This window comes from Molothrus ater, chromosome Z, assembly GCF_012460135.2.
Source record: "Molothrus ater isolate BHLD 08-10-18 breed brown headed cowbird chromosome Z, BPBGC_Mater_1.1, whole genome shotgun sequence".
Taxonomy (NCBI): domain Eukaryota; kingdom Metazoa; phylum Chordata; class Aves; order Passeriformes; family Icteridae; genus Molothrus; species Molothrus ater.
In genome coordinates this window covers 46,753,888-46,769,241 of record NC_050511.2, presented here as the reverse complement: position 1 = coordinate 46,769,241, position 15,354 = coordinate 46,753,888, and the positions used below count along the sequence as shown (strand labels likewise).

General features: G+C 36.6%; 1 protein-coding gene across 2 annotated transcripts in view; it reads right to left on the bottom strand.

Annotated features, from left to right (window-relative positions):
* BDP1 (B double prime 1, subunit of RNA polymerase III transcription initiation factor IIIB) overlaps window positions 1-15,354 on the bottom strand; it is a 52,857-nt gene that overhangs the window by 3,727 nt on the left and 33,776 nt on the right. For both annotated transcript variants that reach the window (XM_036403118.2, XM_054517898.1), the window contains exons 28-41: window positions 14,881-15,274; window positions 12,712-12,825; window positions 12,406-12,442; window positions 11,896-11,979; window positions 11,034-11,265; window positions 9,905-10,062; window positions 9,100-9,250; window positions 8,342-8,528; window positions 7,006-7,066; window positions 5,257-5,443; window positions 3,887-4,100; window positions 2,935-2,977; window positions 1,772-2,066; window positions 285-519 (exon numbers count right to left, since the gene is read on the bottom strand). In XM_036403118.2, coding sequence (XP_036259011.1) covers window positions 285-519; window positions 1,772-2,066; window positions 2,935-2,977; window positions 3,887-4,100; window positions 5,257-5,443; window positions 7,006-7,066; window positions 8,342-8,528; window positions 9,100-9,250; window positions 9,905-10,062; window positions 11,034-11,265; window positions 11,896-11,979; window positions 12,406-12,442; window positions 12,712-12,825; window positions 14,881-15,274 — 2,392 coding nt within the window. The remainder of the gene's footprint in view (window positions 1-284; window positions 520-1,771; window positions 2,067-2,934; window positions 2,978-3,886; window positions 4,101-5,256; window positions 5,444-7,005; window positions 7,067-8,341; window positions 8,529-9,099; window positions 9,251-9,904; window positions 10,063-11,033; window positions 11,266-11,895; window positions 11,980-12,405; window positions 12,443-12,711; window positions 12,826-14,880; window positions 15,275-15,354) is intronic.

The window sequence follows — 15,354 nt, the reverse complement described above, 5'->3', positions numbered from 1 at the left end:
AGCTATTTGTAAGGGTTATTTATTTATGTAGGAAGTTTTGACTTCAGGGGGAAAAAAAATCAGGGTTTACTGAAAATGAGAAATAAATAGATATCCATGCAGACAAAAATCAACTTAGTTCCCTTGCAAGTTTCCTAAACATGCACAAGTCAGAATCTGTCAACTGGAACAGATACTGGACTCAAAACATGAATGCTACACACCCATCTACTCACTCCTGAAACAACTAATTCTCTGTTCTTCACACCTCAGAAATGCATGGTTGTTCAAAAGTAAACTCATACCATAACTGTAGCATCAGCAGCTACATGTTCATCTTCCACAGATGATGAAGTAGAGGGAAAGGAACAAGAGTCCCTCTCATCCTTAGTGGACGGAGTGGGTTTCTTTAGACTTCGTTTTGGTGTCACAATTCGTGGCTTTTGGACCTTCCCTCTATTCCCTTTGGTGTCTTCTGCAGATTCAGAATTACTTTTTTTGCAAATTAAAGATAAAAATCCCAATGGTTTTCGTCCACCCCTGTTCAAAACAAGTATGGTCAGGATGTCATAGGATTGCTCGATAAAAGGAAGATGTAAATAGCATTGCAGGAGTCCAATTCTATACACAGGAAATAAACACACACCTACAGGACATATGAAAATTCTAAGGAAAAAACCAAAAAGTCATTCTGAGAAAGGCTTTGGTATTACTGAATATTCTGGTACAAGAGTTTTTTTGAACAGTCACAGAGATTCTTGACAATTTTTAAGCCCGGGAACAGGAACCTATTATTTGCTGCTAATTCACAGCTCGTAACAAGCTACCAGACTTTCGGAAAGTGGCTCCAAGAAGGATGGAGGCACACTTCTGAAGAACAAACGGAAAATTCTGAGCATCCTTCATGTAATCAATGGAAAACCTGATCCCCAAGGATGGAGCTACAGCAGACTACCTGCTGCAGGGTTTTAGCCTAATTACAGCAGCAAACCCAGACCAGTGAGCTTATGGAAGTCACAGCACTGAGCTTATGTGAGTCACATACAAAGCATTAACTTTTCACGTTGTTAAGAGTTTACAAATTAGAAAGTAAACTTTAAGGCAAGGATTCTGATGTTAATGCATCACTATCCAATTCTGTGGATGTCCCAAATATAGACAATATTGGTACTCACACAAGCATAATGAAAAAGTAAATGTCAGATTAGAAGAAGCCAGTGGAGCATTACAATCAAAATAATTAAGTACAGGAGCAACAGAGAACATGAACTCAAAACATTTAAACAAACTGTACAGAAAAGTATATTTTAAAAATCAAGTCAACATACAGGGAAGAGGAATATCCTCTAAGCTGCCAAGATTGAAACTCCTTCGGGGAAATTACTTATGTCACTGCTAAAAATTCAGTAACAAATCTTACTGGCAGGATGAACACCCAAACAAATGGATGGGAATATATATCACAACATGAGACTTAGCTATGGAAAAGAACAAATTATCCTAAGTTCCTATCACAGCAAATGGATGCCTATCTGACAAAAGGCTTCTATCATGTCTAAATAGACACACAATATGTCAGTAGTGCCCGTCAGTGGATCTACTCATTTAATGAGTAAAATAATGCAAATTTCAAAGCAGACAGTTTGATGCTTTCTGATTTGCAGGAGATTATAGATACTGTAACTCTTAGCCATGCAGGTCACAAACAATGGTACTAAAAAGATGTCAACATAGAAACATGATCTTTTTTTATGGAACAAGCTGACAAAACACTATTGCAATTACTCCATACCTGAGTAATGGAGTTTTTGAAGAAGATGCTAGGCTTCTAGTTTGTTCCAACTGTGCAGATTCAAGCACATTCTCTTGCTTTCCTTGTCCACTTATTTCTGCTCTTCTGTTAGAGGTTAATCTAGACATAACCTCCTCTTCCATTTCAGATACTGCATTCTCAAGTGGTGCTTTCCCTAAGCTCTCCAAAGTCTCAAGCTGGCTTTTCCCAGCCAGTTGTGAGATAGACTCAGACACCAATACAGAAGTAAGTACTTTTTCCTTTGCTGAAGACTCTGTTTTTTGAACAGGATTCCCTGTAAAAGAAGTTGAGGGTCAAAGACTTCCGTGATAACACAAGAGCCCAAAAAACGCATGATATTAAAATGGTTTGAACCATTACAGCAGAAGGGCTGAATTTTTGTTTAGTTTTATTTTTCCATTTATTTTTATGAGTCACCACTACAAATTAAAAGTTCGTGGTCTACTTTTAAAGCCTGTAAGACCATATGAATGTTATAGGAAAAAGCTGGTAGAAGTGTGGTTTTAAATTTTACAGCACACTCTCCCCACTTCCCCCATCCTTTATTAACACTCCACAGAACTCAGTCTAGTCACCTAGCCATTTAACCTTCTACAACTTCCCTTAGAGGTCTTTTTCAGAGCCAAAATTATAGTTCACCAAGCCTTTCCCTGGCTCAGATCAATGAAGATTGCATTGTCAGCAGTTTTGCTTTTTCTGTTTCTTCAGAGGCTGATTGATCTCCTAAACAATTCCATACTTTTTCAGTAAAAATGCAAAACAAAATAAAAATAAACTATTTTGGCACTGTGTGGTTAAAATGCCAGTTAATACTTTTGATTATTTGTGCTCTTTAACAGGTGGAAATATTTGCTTAAGAGACAATAACACGTTTAGTCAAAAAAACCTCCCAAATTTCACCAATAAACTAGCTACAGCAATGCTTTTAAAACCATTATTAAATAACCAACATTTATGTAATTCAGCACACCTAGTTTATAACAGAAAGCATGGAATGGTGGTATTAGTGTAGTACCAGGAAAACTTGTTTCTACTATTGTGTTAGATGGCCTCAGAAAGAATTATTTAGCATGACAACCAGTACTAAGTTGTGATGTGTTTACATTCATTATACTTTGGTTTGCAAGTTTACACGTACATACCAGAAGTTACCATTGGCACATCTGTGGATTTAATTGAATAACCCTGTATTTAAAAAAGAAAAAAAAAAGTTTTTTTAATTGCTCTTAATACAGAAGAGACAATGAAGTTGATAAACTCATATCACACATGCACAGTTCTAAGCACAGGACTGATACAGTAGGACAGTGCAGCATCCTTCATCACTTAACTCATTTCCTAAACAGGTTTTTCAAGATGTTCTTATGACAAATTACTCAAGACAAAGATATTGAGATAAGACACAAAAGAAGAAAGAAGATTGTTATCCATCCCTTCTTAGAAAAGCTCTCTGAATCATCTGGGGAATTACCACTCATTCCTACACCAAGGTACACTATACAATCTTAGCCCGCTTACAAAGATCAGTGGTAGTTGCTGCCATAAGCTTGGTCATATTGTAAAAGAGCACAGAAGGATGCTGGAAAGATGGTGGCTTGTTTTCACTGGCAACTTGCTTTTTAAACTAGTACCTGCTATGTTAAGAATCAATAGGAACATATCTATCTAACAGCTTCTTCATGTAACAGACACAATGCAGATTCAAAACATCATTCAGTGCACCTAGACATCCTGCCAGTCACCCAATATACCTCCAGAGTTTCCTCTCCTGCAATGCCATTGTCATAAGGTTGATGCAGAATGAACCAAGTAAGACATATTACCAGTCTGTCTACTAGGAAGTCTAATTCAAAAACACCTGAGAGCCTACAGATTCCCAAAAAACCCTAATAATAAATAAACAAATACCCAAAACCTGTTGTAGATTTAAAAACTAAAAGCAATCTATAGGTGTTGATTTTCCTTTTAAATTGTATAGGCATATATAGTACATATTTAAGCAAGCAACCATTAAAAAATAAACATAATTAAAATGCTCTATTATGTGTTATGTATCTACCCCATGGATGAAAACTCACCAAATTATGATCTCACCTCGTAAGTGGTTTCCAGGCTATTTTCCACTGTAACAGTAGATGGAGTTTTCTTGGAAGGAGGAAAATCATTCTCTTCAAGCTCAGCAGCCAACTGTTTTTCAGTTGTCTGCAACTTTGAAACAGGGTCTACTGCACTCTCTAGTTGTTTGGTTTCCGTACTGCTGTTCAAAGGTCCAGCAACCTTACCAGCTGCAGTTGTCAAGGATTCAATACTGTTTATAGATATATAAAATCATTATTGTGACAGTACAAGAAGCCAAAACTTACTTTGTATGAAGTTTCTGTATGGAAATTACACACAAATCTTTGGTGATTCTCTCTTGCTTAATGTCAATATTAACTTCAAATGTACCATTTACTACCAAGAAACAATTTGGAGTTGTGCTATTTGGAGTCAGTTTTTCTAGTCATATTGAATTTAGTTTAGCTGCTCTATTTGAACTCCACTTGGTCTTTTCATATGATGCAAAAATATGGCAACTTATTAACTGCCCTAGAAAAATGCTAAAATACAGTATTATTTATCTGCACAGCTGAACCCCCACATGCTGTATGGTCTCAAAAACATACAGACATATATAAGACATACAGAGAAGCAGCAGACATGCTGTATGGTCTCAAAAACATACAGACATATATAAGACATACAGAGAAGCAGCAGAGACTAGGAAAATATAATAAAGCTGTAATTGCATCACATTCTAGTTATGATCTGAGGACTTTCCTTAGTATAGTAATGTTGAACTAAAAATTTTGTTACACTGCATTCAGAGGTACTCTTTGTAAAAGAAATTCAAACCCTTTTGGATTGCAGTAGACAAACCAGCTATTATTCTTTGGAGTAATTAATTAGTTTGTGTTTTCACCTTGTCTGCCTTTTAAATAGCAAATTCAAGACAATAAGAATTTATTTTTTAATTATTGTTTATCGTGTTTTTCAGAAAACCATCTACATGAATAATCTGGACGAGCAATTAATAAACAGATACTCTACGAAACTGTTGAAGTAATGTAAAATGCAAACATGCTTAAGATTTTTTCATTTCAATTGCTTCACATTGTAAGTATCCATAAGGCCAAGTAAAGCTCAAGATGGGCAAATGACTTCTACTAAAAAGGAAGAATTACTCCAAAGGGTAAATCAGAATTAAGATGACACCAAAATCTCAGCTAACTAAAACACTAAATTTCAAACATCTATAGAATCTTCCTCAAATCGAATTAGAGCCCTTTTTACTTTCTTAATTCTCTAGCCATCTGTCAAAATTACTTCCTCTTGCATTTCTTCTTTGGAGAAGTACTAGACAGTCAGAGAACAATCAAGGTACACAAAAACTGTTTCACTTTGATTAAAAACAAAGCATTTACCTCTCCACTTCAGTCACAGTTGTTTCACTTGCATTTATAGGGCTGATAAGTATTGGGGCTGGTAGTACTGGTTCTGAAGTTTGTTCCACCATAGCAGATGCATCAAACTCTTTTGAGCCAGCTGGGATTTCCACCAATGTTAAAATGAATGTCTGTTCTTCCTCTGGACATCTATGATCATCATTCACTATTATATTTTTTTCAAGGAAAGAAGTAACAAAAAAACTATTAATCAAATATGAAATTATGCTGTTCCCTTCATGTCCTCCCTATACAGAGTACTGAAATTTTAGGCATTCATTCCTCCATGGAAAAAGACACTGGACATATTCTTGAGACAATAAGCTTCCTGACTTCCCAGATGAGATACACATCATCATCTCCTGGTGCTTATGCACTGCAGAGGAATCCTGATTACCATTTAGAATGAGGAATATTAAAAATGCCTGGTAATGAGGAAGATTTTTAAAGGGTGTTCTAGCATTAAAGAGCAATTTGCAGTTTAATTAAGCATATGTCATGGTGGTCAAGTGCCCCTCTGTCTTTAATTGCAACTCTCAGGTATTAAGAGTTACTTCTTTAAATGGCAGATGTCTACTATTTTGAAGATAAGCACAGGATTTTTCCCTTCACTGCAGATTGGCAGAACAGGATCTGAAAGCATAGTCTTGAATTTAAGAGGAAAACCAGAGATAATTTAATCAACAAACAGATATGAACAGATAGTTGCCGGTTGCCATCCATTAGAATTTAAGGAACAAACATTTGTAAAGTTTTCAAAAGAGGGAAAACAATAATGGTAGTCCATTATTTAAGACAGCTCTCAATGAGGTAAAGCTGTTATTCCAACCTCAGCTTGCTTGGATTCTTCATCTAATTAAACACAGTTTAAGATGCCTCACCCAAGATTCTGGCAATAATAGAGCACAGCAACAAATGTCGAAGAAGTATTAGTCTGATCTTTTGCAGAAGCTCATGAGTTACAGCTTTGGACTGTAGTTTCCACGTAAAGTAAGTATTCTGGGCCTCTGTCACTGTGACTATCCCCTATGTTAGACAAGTAGTGGTTCCAAACCAAGCATTTCAATTTGTTCTATGGAACAGCAGACATCACCTTCGTAACTTTCATCATACTTCATCAGTTAAGCATTAATCTGTTGACTCAGCACAGCTAAAGAAGGAAGTTTGATTGTTTTACACGTCCCCTCTTCTTCTTTCCCTCTGCTCCACACTTGCACAGTACAGCCCTCCTACTCACTGAACTCTGACAACAGCATTCACTTGGTAACTTCATGAGCAACTACAGCTCACTAAGCCTGTGGAAAACTACAGTTTCTCACCCTCTGTCATGTTCAGTTTTTGTTGGGTGAGTCAGAGGTGCAAAAACGACTCTAAAAACTATATACTATACCTACCACAGGGTAAGCAGCAGGAGCTCTCAACAGGGCAAAGAGAGCAAGTTTCCCTTCCACTGATACTTAAACTTAATGAACGGCTATTCAAATAGTTCTTAAGTCTAGTTTCTATTAATGAAATGTAAAGACAAGAGGCTAGGGAGGGGAATGTCATTATGTGGATGCTGTGGATCATTATTTGTGTTAATGGAATAGAGTGATTAATATGTCAATGAAAAATTTAATTTTTTTAAAATGAAAATTTCAGGGTTGTATAATTCATCTTTTAGTAAGCGCAAGATAAACAAATGTGGGCTTTTGTTAACTTTGAATATTAGCACTTTGAATATTGTACCTGAAGTTTCTTCTCTGCTGCTTATGCAACGTTGTTGAGCATCCTGAGTACAAGCTTCATTCTAGAAACAACACAGTTGAAATAAAACAACACGGCTGAAATTAATAAATCTTGAAAATTACTCTAGGAAACAGGAAGAAACAAAGCTTGTCAAATGCTGAAGATCCAAAAACTCCAATCACATCATCATTATTTCATTTGTCAGTTTTCACTTCTAGCTGTTCTAGGCTGAAGAGTACTAGCCTAACAAGGACAAGAAACACTGGGGAAATATAAAATTTATATGCAGCTTCTTGTCTATATTAATAATTTGTCAAAATAAATTTATACTTCCTACAGCACAATTCTGTCGGGATGACTCACACAATAAATTGTTCAGCGGCACTAAGAAAGCAGATTCCTACAACCCTTAACAAACCACTGAGTGCCAAATAAAAACATGAATCTCTACAGCTCATCTATCCCTTCCCTTCTACAGCTTGTCCCTTTACTAAAACCAGGAATTAATTGAACCACCTCTAGTACAAGCTGTCTTTTCTTATACTCTCTCTGCCAGGCCTGTAAGAGCAACATCATTTTTGCACATTGTCCTTATATGAAATCAGCCTTGACACAGCAACCTGCTGCACTCGGGAAACAAGCTACTATGCATTAGCTGTTCCAATGTAACTACATGCTCACTGATCTCACACACTAGAAACCCTGGGGAACTGTGAATGAACCTGTCTCTCCTGACAAAAATAAGGTAACTCTCATTTATACTAGAACACAGACCCACAAGCAACTGCAAAGAAATGGATGTGCAAGACATATTGTTTACCTGTGACAACGTACATTATGATAATATAAATGATATAGATATATGTAAAAATTTGCAAAATTTGTGTATGTCATATAATAATATGCATGTAAAACTCTTTATTGTTTTTTTTAATAAATGAGAAAGAACATAACGAAGAACGCAGTTTGCTTTGCTCCATCCAAGCAGTAACATTTTAACTTCATTTTAATGTAACACAAATATAACAGTAAGAGGTCGGTCACAGTGAATGGATACAAGAATCTTAGGTAACTTCTTCCATCAAGACTTCTTAAAAATTCCTCCCAGTTTTGCTAATGTGTATTACTTATTACTGAAACGTTCTAAAGAGAGTTTGCAAAGATTAAGTTTGTCTGAAATATGGTTTGGATATGCCCCTGCAAAAAAGCAAGTTTCGTTTACCACTGCAGTATCAAGTGTTTAAAACTGGTGAGTATATTTGCACTGAAAACCTCTTTCTTACAGAATTTCAAAATCTGGGCACTTCTTGACTGTAATTAAGTTCTTGTTCTTTACCTGAGTAAAGTTGACTGTACATATTTGGTGCTCAAGAGGACAAGGACTCTGCTCAGACAGTTCATCCACAGAACTTGGATTTGGACAATCTTCTAGTCCAAGGTGTGATTTTTCAGGTTTTGGCAATGCAGTTCGATGTCTTAAGTCTCCTGAATTTCCACATGCATCTTTTATCTGCTTTTCTGTTCTGCAAGGTATATATCTAGTTAATTTGAAAACAGATAAAGATACCCTGTGCAAATGCTAAATTTTGTGTTACAATGTATTTAATATGAATAATATGTAATTAGAGGGAAACAAAGCGCCTGTTTAAAGACGACATCATTGTACTAAACAGAATGCATAATCTTTGAACAAATCTACATAAAGAATTTCACAGAAAGGCCTCTGTAACTTCACTAATGGAGACACTCCTACTGAAAGCACAACCAAGCAGGAAGCATTATAAGCTCATTAACATTTCTAAATTAATCAACTCACTAACATTTCCTTTCAGTTCCATGAAAGACAGTTAAGCAGCAAGGTAATTACTAAGTTCTAAAATAGCAAACAAAAGTTAATGCTCTATCTCCAAAAGCTGTAGCAGAGCATGTAAGGGAGAAAAAACCTGAAGTCTAAACTGTACACTATCTGTATAAACACATACACAGAGTCTGTGAGCACACTTTTTCCATTACAGTCACATACTCCACCTGAACTTCAGCTGCATATTTTAAGACACAGGAATAAAGTCAGTATTAAATGATGAGTCTTCTTACCTCTCAGTTTTGTCTACTTGCTTGTTAAGTTCCATACTTCCAGATGCAAAGTCATGAAGAACTGAAGAATCACCTGCAGCTTGTCTGATTGGCTCTGGTTCCATCTTCTGCATTTCTGCATTACCCCTCAGGGTTATAGGATCTAAGTTTTCTAAGAACAAAAATTAAAATATTGTCTTTTCAGTCTGCGGGTATACATATATTTGTATTATTTTTTATATATAATCTTGTATGAATTAAAGTTTTGTAGTATATTTATACAGACACATATACACGAATGTGCACATGAATAATTGTGTCTTACATAAATAAGGCATATACACATATCTCATCTTGCCTTTCCTATTTTGCCAGTGACATGAAGACAATTAAGAGTTTGAAGATTACCTTTTTTGCAACTGCTTTAAGAATAGAAAGCCAGTTCCTTCTATCTTCTCTTCCACTTTTAATGGAAGGAAAAGACAGTAATAATAGAAAAAAGTACAGTGGATTTGACTGTATTTTTGTATTTGTATAATTACAGATTCTGCCAATCTGTAATTGGCATTCAAGTAATTTAAGTGCCTTACAGGTACTTTAATACCTGCAGAAAAAACCTGCTATTCAAATTTCATTTAATTTCATACTGAAAGGTATTCTCATGTATAAAACGATATCACAAATGGGTACCCTATCTTACAATGGCGATGTTTTACCTGTAAATGTGAATGGAAAGTGAAAACATTCAGCTTTGTTTCATTTCATGAACAGTTGTCAATCTATTGAATAACCATTTTCAGAGCCTTAGGATAAGAAACAGGCTTACCAGATTGAATTTGCTCTAGTTGTTCCACAAGTATATTTGCATTAAGTATCTCCTGCATTATGTTTTCACTGGACCTCAATACTGCAGAGGTTGGCTCAGGCTCCAGGTGTCCACCTCCTGTCAGTCTCATACTATTCACCACAGGCAAAGAGCTACCACTACAAGTAAAAGGAAAGATGTCATCAACAGAGTTTCTGATTTTTGAGAGTTAGTGAAGAGAAGATATAAGAGATATGGGGTAGATCAGACAATGAAGACCTGAAATGTAGGCTGCAACTGGCAGAGAAGACAGAAAACTACCCATCAAGATAAAAAAAATAAAAATCATCTGCGAATTGAAACAGACAGGTATGCTGCAAACTAGTATGTTTCTAATGTAAAGGAATTAAAAAAAAAAGAAAAATTTTTATGTTTAAATAACAGGAGAAGATCAGAAATCTAATACATATGAAATAGTAGAAAGTTCTGGTTTGATAATATAATTAAACTGGATGCAAAATAAACTATCTTGGATTAACATTTTTCAAAGAGCATAATCTCATACTTTGTTCAAGCAGTCAACAACTTAAATAGTTTTCCAAATAAATCATGATAATCAGCAGATGTTTCTCTGGGAAAGTGTCCCACTAAGCTGTCTAGTAATTCACAAAAGCAAAAATTATTAATGATCATTCATTAAAACCATAATGATGGAAGATCATTATGGTTTCTTGCCATCCCTTTGCTCTAAATCTTTGATCTACACCCCCGTAGCAGCAGTGACAATTAAGCAATTTGCCTTGGTCTGATTAGCTGTAGAGAACTTTGCAAGAAAGAGCTTGGTAATTAAGAGTGATCCAGTGCATAATTAGTTTGCCTATTTTTTTCTCCCCTTCCTCCCCCAGTAAACCTAATTTCATGAGAGAAAAAACAGTTGTAGATACCCAAAATTAAATAAAAACACTTCATGAAAGTAGTAAGAAAGAGATGAGAGGAGTTTCTGCAGATTACATACTACATTACATTAACTGAGAGACCTTTACTTAAGCAAGACTGCTTGCAAATTGATAAAAATGCCAGAAAGAACCTAGCAAAAGTAAGCAGTGCCAGAGGATCTCTCTCACTAAAGAAAATGAAATAGTAATTTAACCTGGTATCAGTAGCATCCATCTCTGAATATTCTTCTATCCCTTTTCTTGTGCCAGTGATATGATGCTCTACATTGATGTTGTTTCCATCCTCAGAAGGCAGCAATTCCTTGACAGAAGTGTCTGAAGCAAGTGAATACTGACTAGAAGTTCTATTTTCTTTGGAGTACACCTGACTTACAAGGCTATGAGCTGTGTCCAAGTCATCTTGAGCAGGTAACATAGGTGTCTGTTCTGGTTATAACAATAAACAGAATGGAAAATTTCATTTAAAACACTCAGGTTTGGCATGTATATAAAGCTATATAACTTCAAGCCTCATCTAACAAAGTTTCTATTCTCCAAAGACAGATTGAAATCCCAGATAAACACAATCCTAAGAGAACACTTTTTGTAGTAAGAACACAAAAAGTAACATTCAGCAAATGAAAGCAGATAATAAATGGTACACAAAATCTATAACAAACCCAGGTAATTTCAGGTTGTTGCTAGTTAGGATGAAATAGCTATGCTATTAAAGGTCTGAAAAGCACTGAGTTAGAGTCATTTAAGCTTGATCCCTTTCTTTTGTCCAGTTTATGTGCCCACATCAATTTAAACATGTGCATCCTAAAGATTACAGAAACAACTCTCTAGCAGTGATACTGTTGGCAGTATTCAGTAGGATGCCTGCCTGTTTCCAGCCAACCTGCATTGGCTGGACTCACTACCTGTTACAATGCAACAGGATTAAAAGCATGAAAGACTCTTGACTTCCTGCTATGCAGCAGCATGTGGAAGAGCTTTGCAGTCACTGCTCCATCCCTCCTTAGGTGGACCCAGAAAGCACGAGAGCAAGGCTTTGTCCCATAAATCAGACCATACCTTCAGTGCTTGTTTTTAACTGGAAATTTGGATCACCCATGGCAAGTAAAGTCATAGCAGCTTCAGTGCTTCCATCGTTAATTCCTGTGAAGTTGTTCACACACATTAAAAGTCACAACCACATTAACTAGAAACCGACTTACCCATATTCAAAAAGTATTTGACACTACCACCAATACAGTGAAGTACGTATTTTTTAAATTGACCTTATTTAGGAATCAAAATGCTTCTAGGCAAGCAGCCATTCTCATCCAGCAAATTCAAACTACTATTAAAACACTGAGCAGCAACACGACTGCCTTTAAGGGTGTACTGGATACAGGTGGCAAGGTGTTGCCAGCAGGGGCCTGCCCTGGACACAGCCAGCTCCAGCTGACCCACTGCAGGACACAGCTGAGCCTCTCAGTCAAGATGGTGGCACCTTTGGAAACATATTTTAAGAAAGGGGGAAATGTGTATATCAGTAGCAAGTTAACAGGAAATACATAAGCAAGATTATTTCATATCTACCTTTGTCCACATCTGGGTTTTCATGCATGATTGTTTCCTTAAATACAAAGAAAAACAATATCAAAGATCTATATAAAATTACCTTATAATTTTTCTTTAATGCTTACATGTAAATTCTGTGCCCACAAGTTACCCTGGTTTTAAGGCTAACAATATTTACTAACACAGTTTTCCCACAGGTGTGCCTCACATCTGTGTGTTACAGGTACCAGTCTAAAAAGCTACGCAGTTACATTCAGACAGGGCAACAAGAAACTGCTGAAATAGCTTTGTATGACCAATGAAACAAACAAAAGACATTCTTACAGTTGTTGAGGTGCTTTCCTCTTCCCTCTGTACTACTGGTTGGATAGAAGCACAAGAAAGACTTTCAGCATCAGTAGCCACCTGCACATCTGGGATATTCACAGATATTTCCAGCTGTAAAAGTAATTTTACAAGTATTTGAGTTCATCAGATGCAAAAGAAAATCTGTCAAATGCAAATTTTTATAAACCTCACATATTTAACAGATGTTCAACATCTAGAGAAATCCTTTGCAAAAATCATACCTTCTGATTTAAGAAGGAAGCAGTGGTATGAACAGAAGGCAGAACAGGCACTGCTACCTGTAGCTAAGTGGAAGCATCAGACAACCTAAGGCCTCATTTCTAGTCACTCACTTCTCCACTGAACTAAGCTATGCAGCTGAGATCTTTTATAGTGACTGTTTACCTCAAATGGGTTTTCTTATTTTTTAGTCTTTTTCTGCTTTTTAAGTCTTCAAGATGGAAAAACAGTACAGACTTATTTCCAAAGCAAGATAGGGAATCAATATGCAGACACATAGAAACAGACCCACTCACCATTTCACCTATTTTTTTTTTTCTTCCTCAGCAAGGTATTTTCACTGAGAATTTCAGACATTTGACATTTTCAGAAATGAGGACTTGAAATTTGACAGAAAGTTTATGATATTTCCAGGGAAGTTCTTACAGAAAACACTGCTCAATCTGGTTGCTCTCAAAGGCTTGCACATTACAGACTTTCAACTGACCTATTTAAATTTTTCAACAACTAGGTCCTTGGGTATGTAACCACACTCCTCACTAGTACTCATGTCTCCTAAGCATTAAACTAGGCAACTTGATTGTAATCCCCAAGCATTATATATACTCTACATCTCTGAAATCAAGGATTCAGCAAAAGTTTCCATACAGCAGCTTTGCCACCAATTATCATTCTAGAAATCCCTTCATGTTTTGACTGAGCTTTAAATTATTCTGCTGTTTCATCTGGAGAAAGAAACAGTGTGATTCATTCAGGAGACAATAAAATGCAGGATTTCAATGGGCAAAGAGAAGAAGAGGACTAGCAGTAGTGGTATGAAAAAAAGCACTAGAAAGCAAAAAGCACTGAAGTGAATGGAAAGTAGCAATGACAGGGAAAATAACAGAAAAATGTCTTCTACTGGATGGTGTAAGACCTAAGCATGATACAAATGGTATGAAATAAAGGATGAAGATTGATTGCACTGGCCATGACTGGGATGAAGTTAATTTTTTTCATACCAGCCCACATAATGTTGTCTTCTGGATTTTTAACTACAACATGGTTGGTAACACACCAGTGTTTCTGCTATTCCTGCACAATGTCAATGCTTTTTTTCTATTTTATCCAGCAAGGAGGCCAGGGGTAGGCAAGGGGTCAGGAGAGCACACAGCTAGTACAGCTGACCAAAGCTGATCAAAAGGAAATTCTGTATCATATCATGACATGCTCAACAATAAAAGCCCAGGGAAAGGAGGGATAAGATGAAGCCATTTGTGGTTAGGGCATTTGTCTTCCAAAGTTACTCTTACATAGACTGAGGCCCTGATTCCCAGGAAGTAATCTGACAACGGAAAGCAGCAAACAAATTCCTTATTTTGCTTTTCATTTACATGCAGCTTTTCCTTCATGTACGTAACTGTCTTTATATCAACAGAGAAATCTTCTCGCCCTCCTAATTTCTCCTTGTCACACAGGAAAAGGGAGTAAGCAAGCAGATGAGTGTGCCTGGTTGCTGGTCAGGTCAGCCTACCTGACAGGTAAAAGTTTCTTGGCAAGGGGGACATGACATACAGAAACATTTTCCTCATACCCTCATTTCCTAACATTCAAATATGAAATTGAAGTGCTCCATTTGATCCATCTTGGGCCTCAAAACACATGGACAAGGATCGAGTCTGGGCCTATATTCAATCTCAATAAACAAACTGGTGACTTCCCTGCAGACCTATATACAGTTTGTAAACATAATTACATAACTGGATTTTAGGCTGAGGCTGTATTAAGTTCAAAACCAAGCGTATGTGCCAAGTAACATCCCTGCTACTCTCAACACCATTCTTAACTTGAACTCAGATAAAAGCCAAATACCCAGAGATACAATTAGAATAAAATCCTGAAACAATCAGAACAAAATTACATATATAGAATCCAGCTACACAATACCTCCTCCACAGTTTCCTGTATCTGCATAGGAATTGGTTTTGGAGATCGAAGACCTATAGGAACAAACACTGGAGCCTTGTTTACTTCCTCTGATGCAAAGCATTCATCTTCATTATCAAGTTCAAATTCATCTGCCTCCTCATCCTCCTCCTCCTCTTGAGAAGCCCGGAGGGTGACAAAGGTTATCTTTGAACTTCTGGGTTCCTTCCCAGATTTTCTTCTCTGTGTAGTTTTCAAACCTTTGTCTCTGGTAACACTCAGTTTAGCTTCTTGCCTTTGATTCCCCTTCTCACTGCAATCCGCCTCACATTCAGAGGCAGAAGAAGTAGCCGTTTTTGCCTCCAACACATGCTCTGGCAGTGCCATCTGTTTTGATGATCGCCTGAACTGCCTTCTAAAGTATAGAACAAAAACAATGAAATCCAAGAATTTTCAAAGAGAGGGATACTACAAATCAAAATAAACTCAATTAAA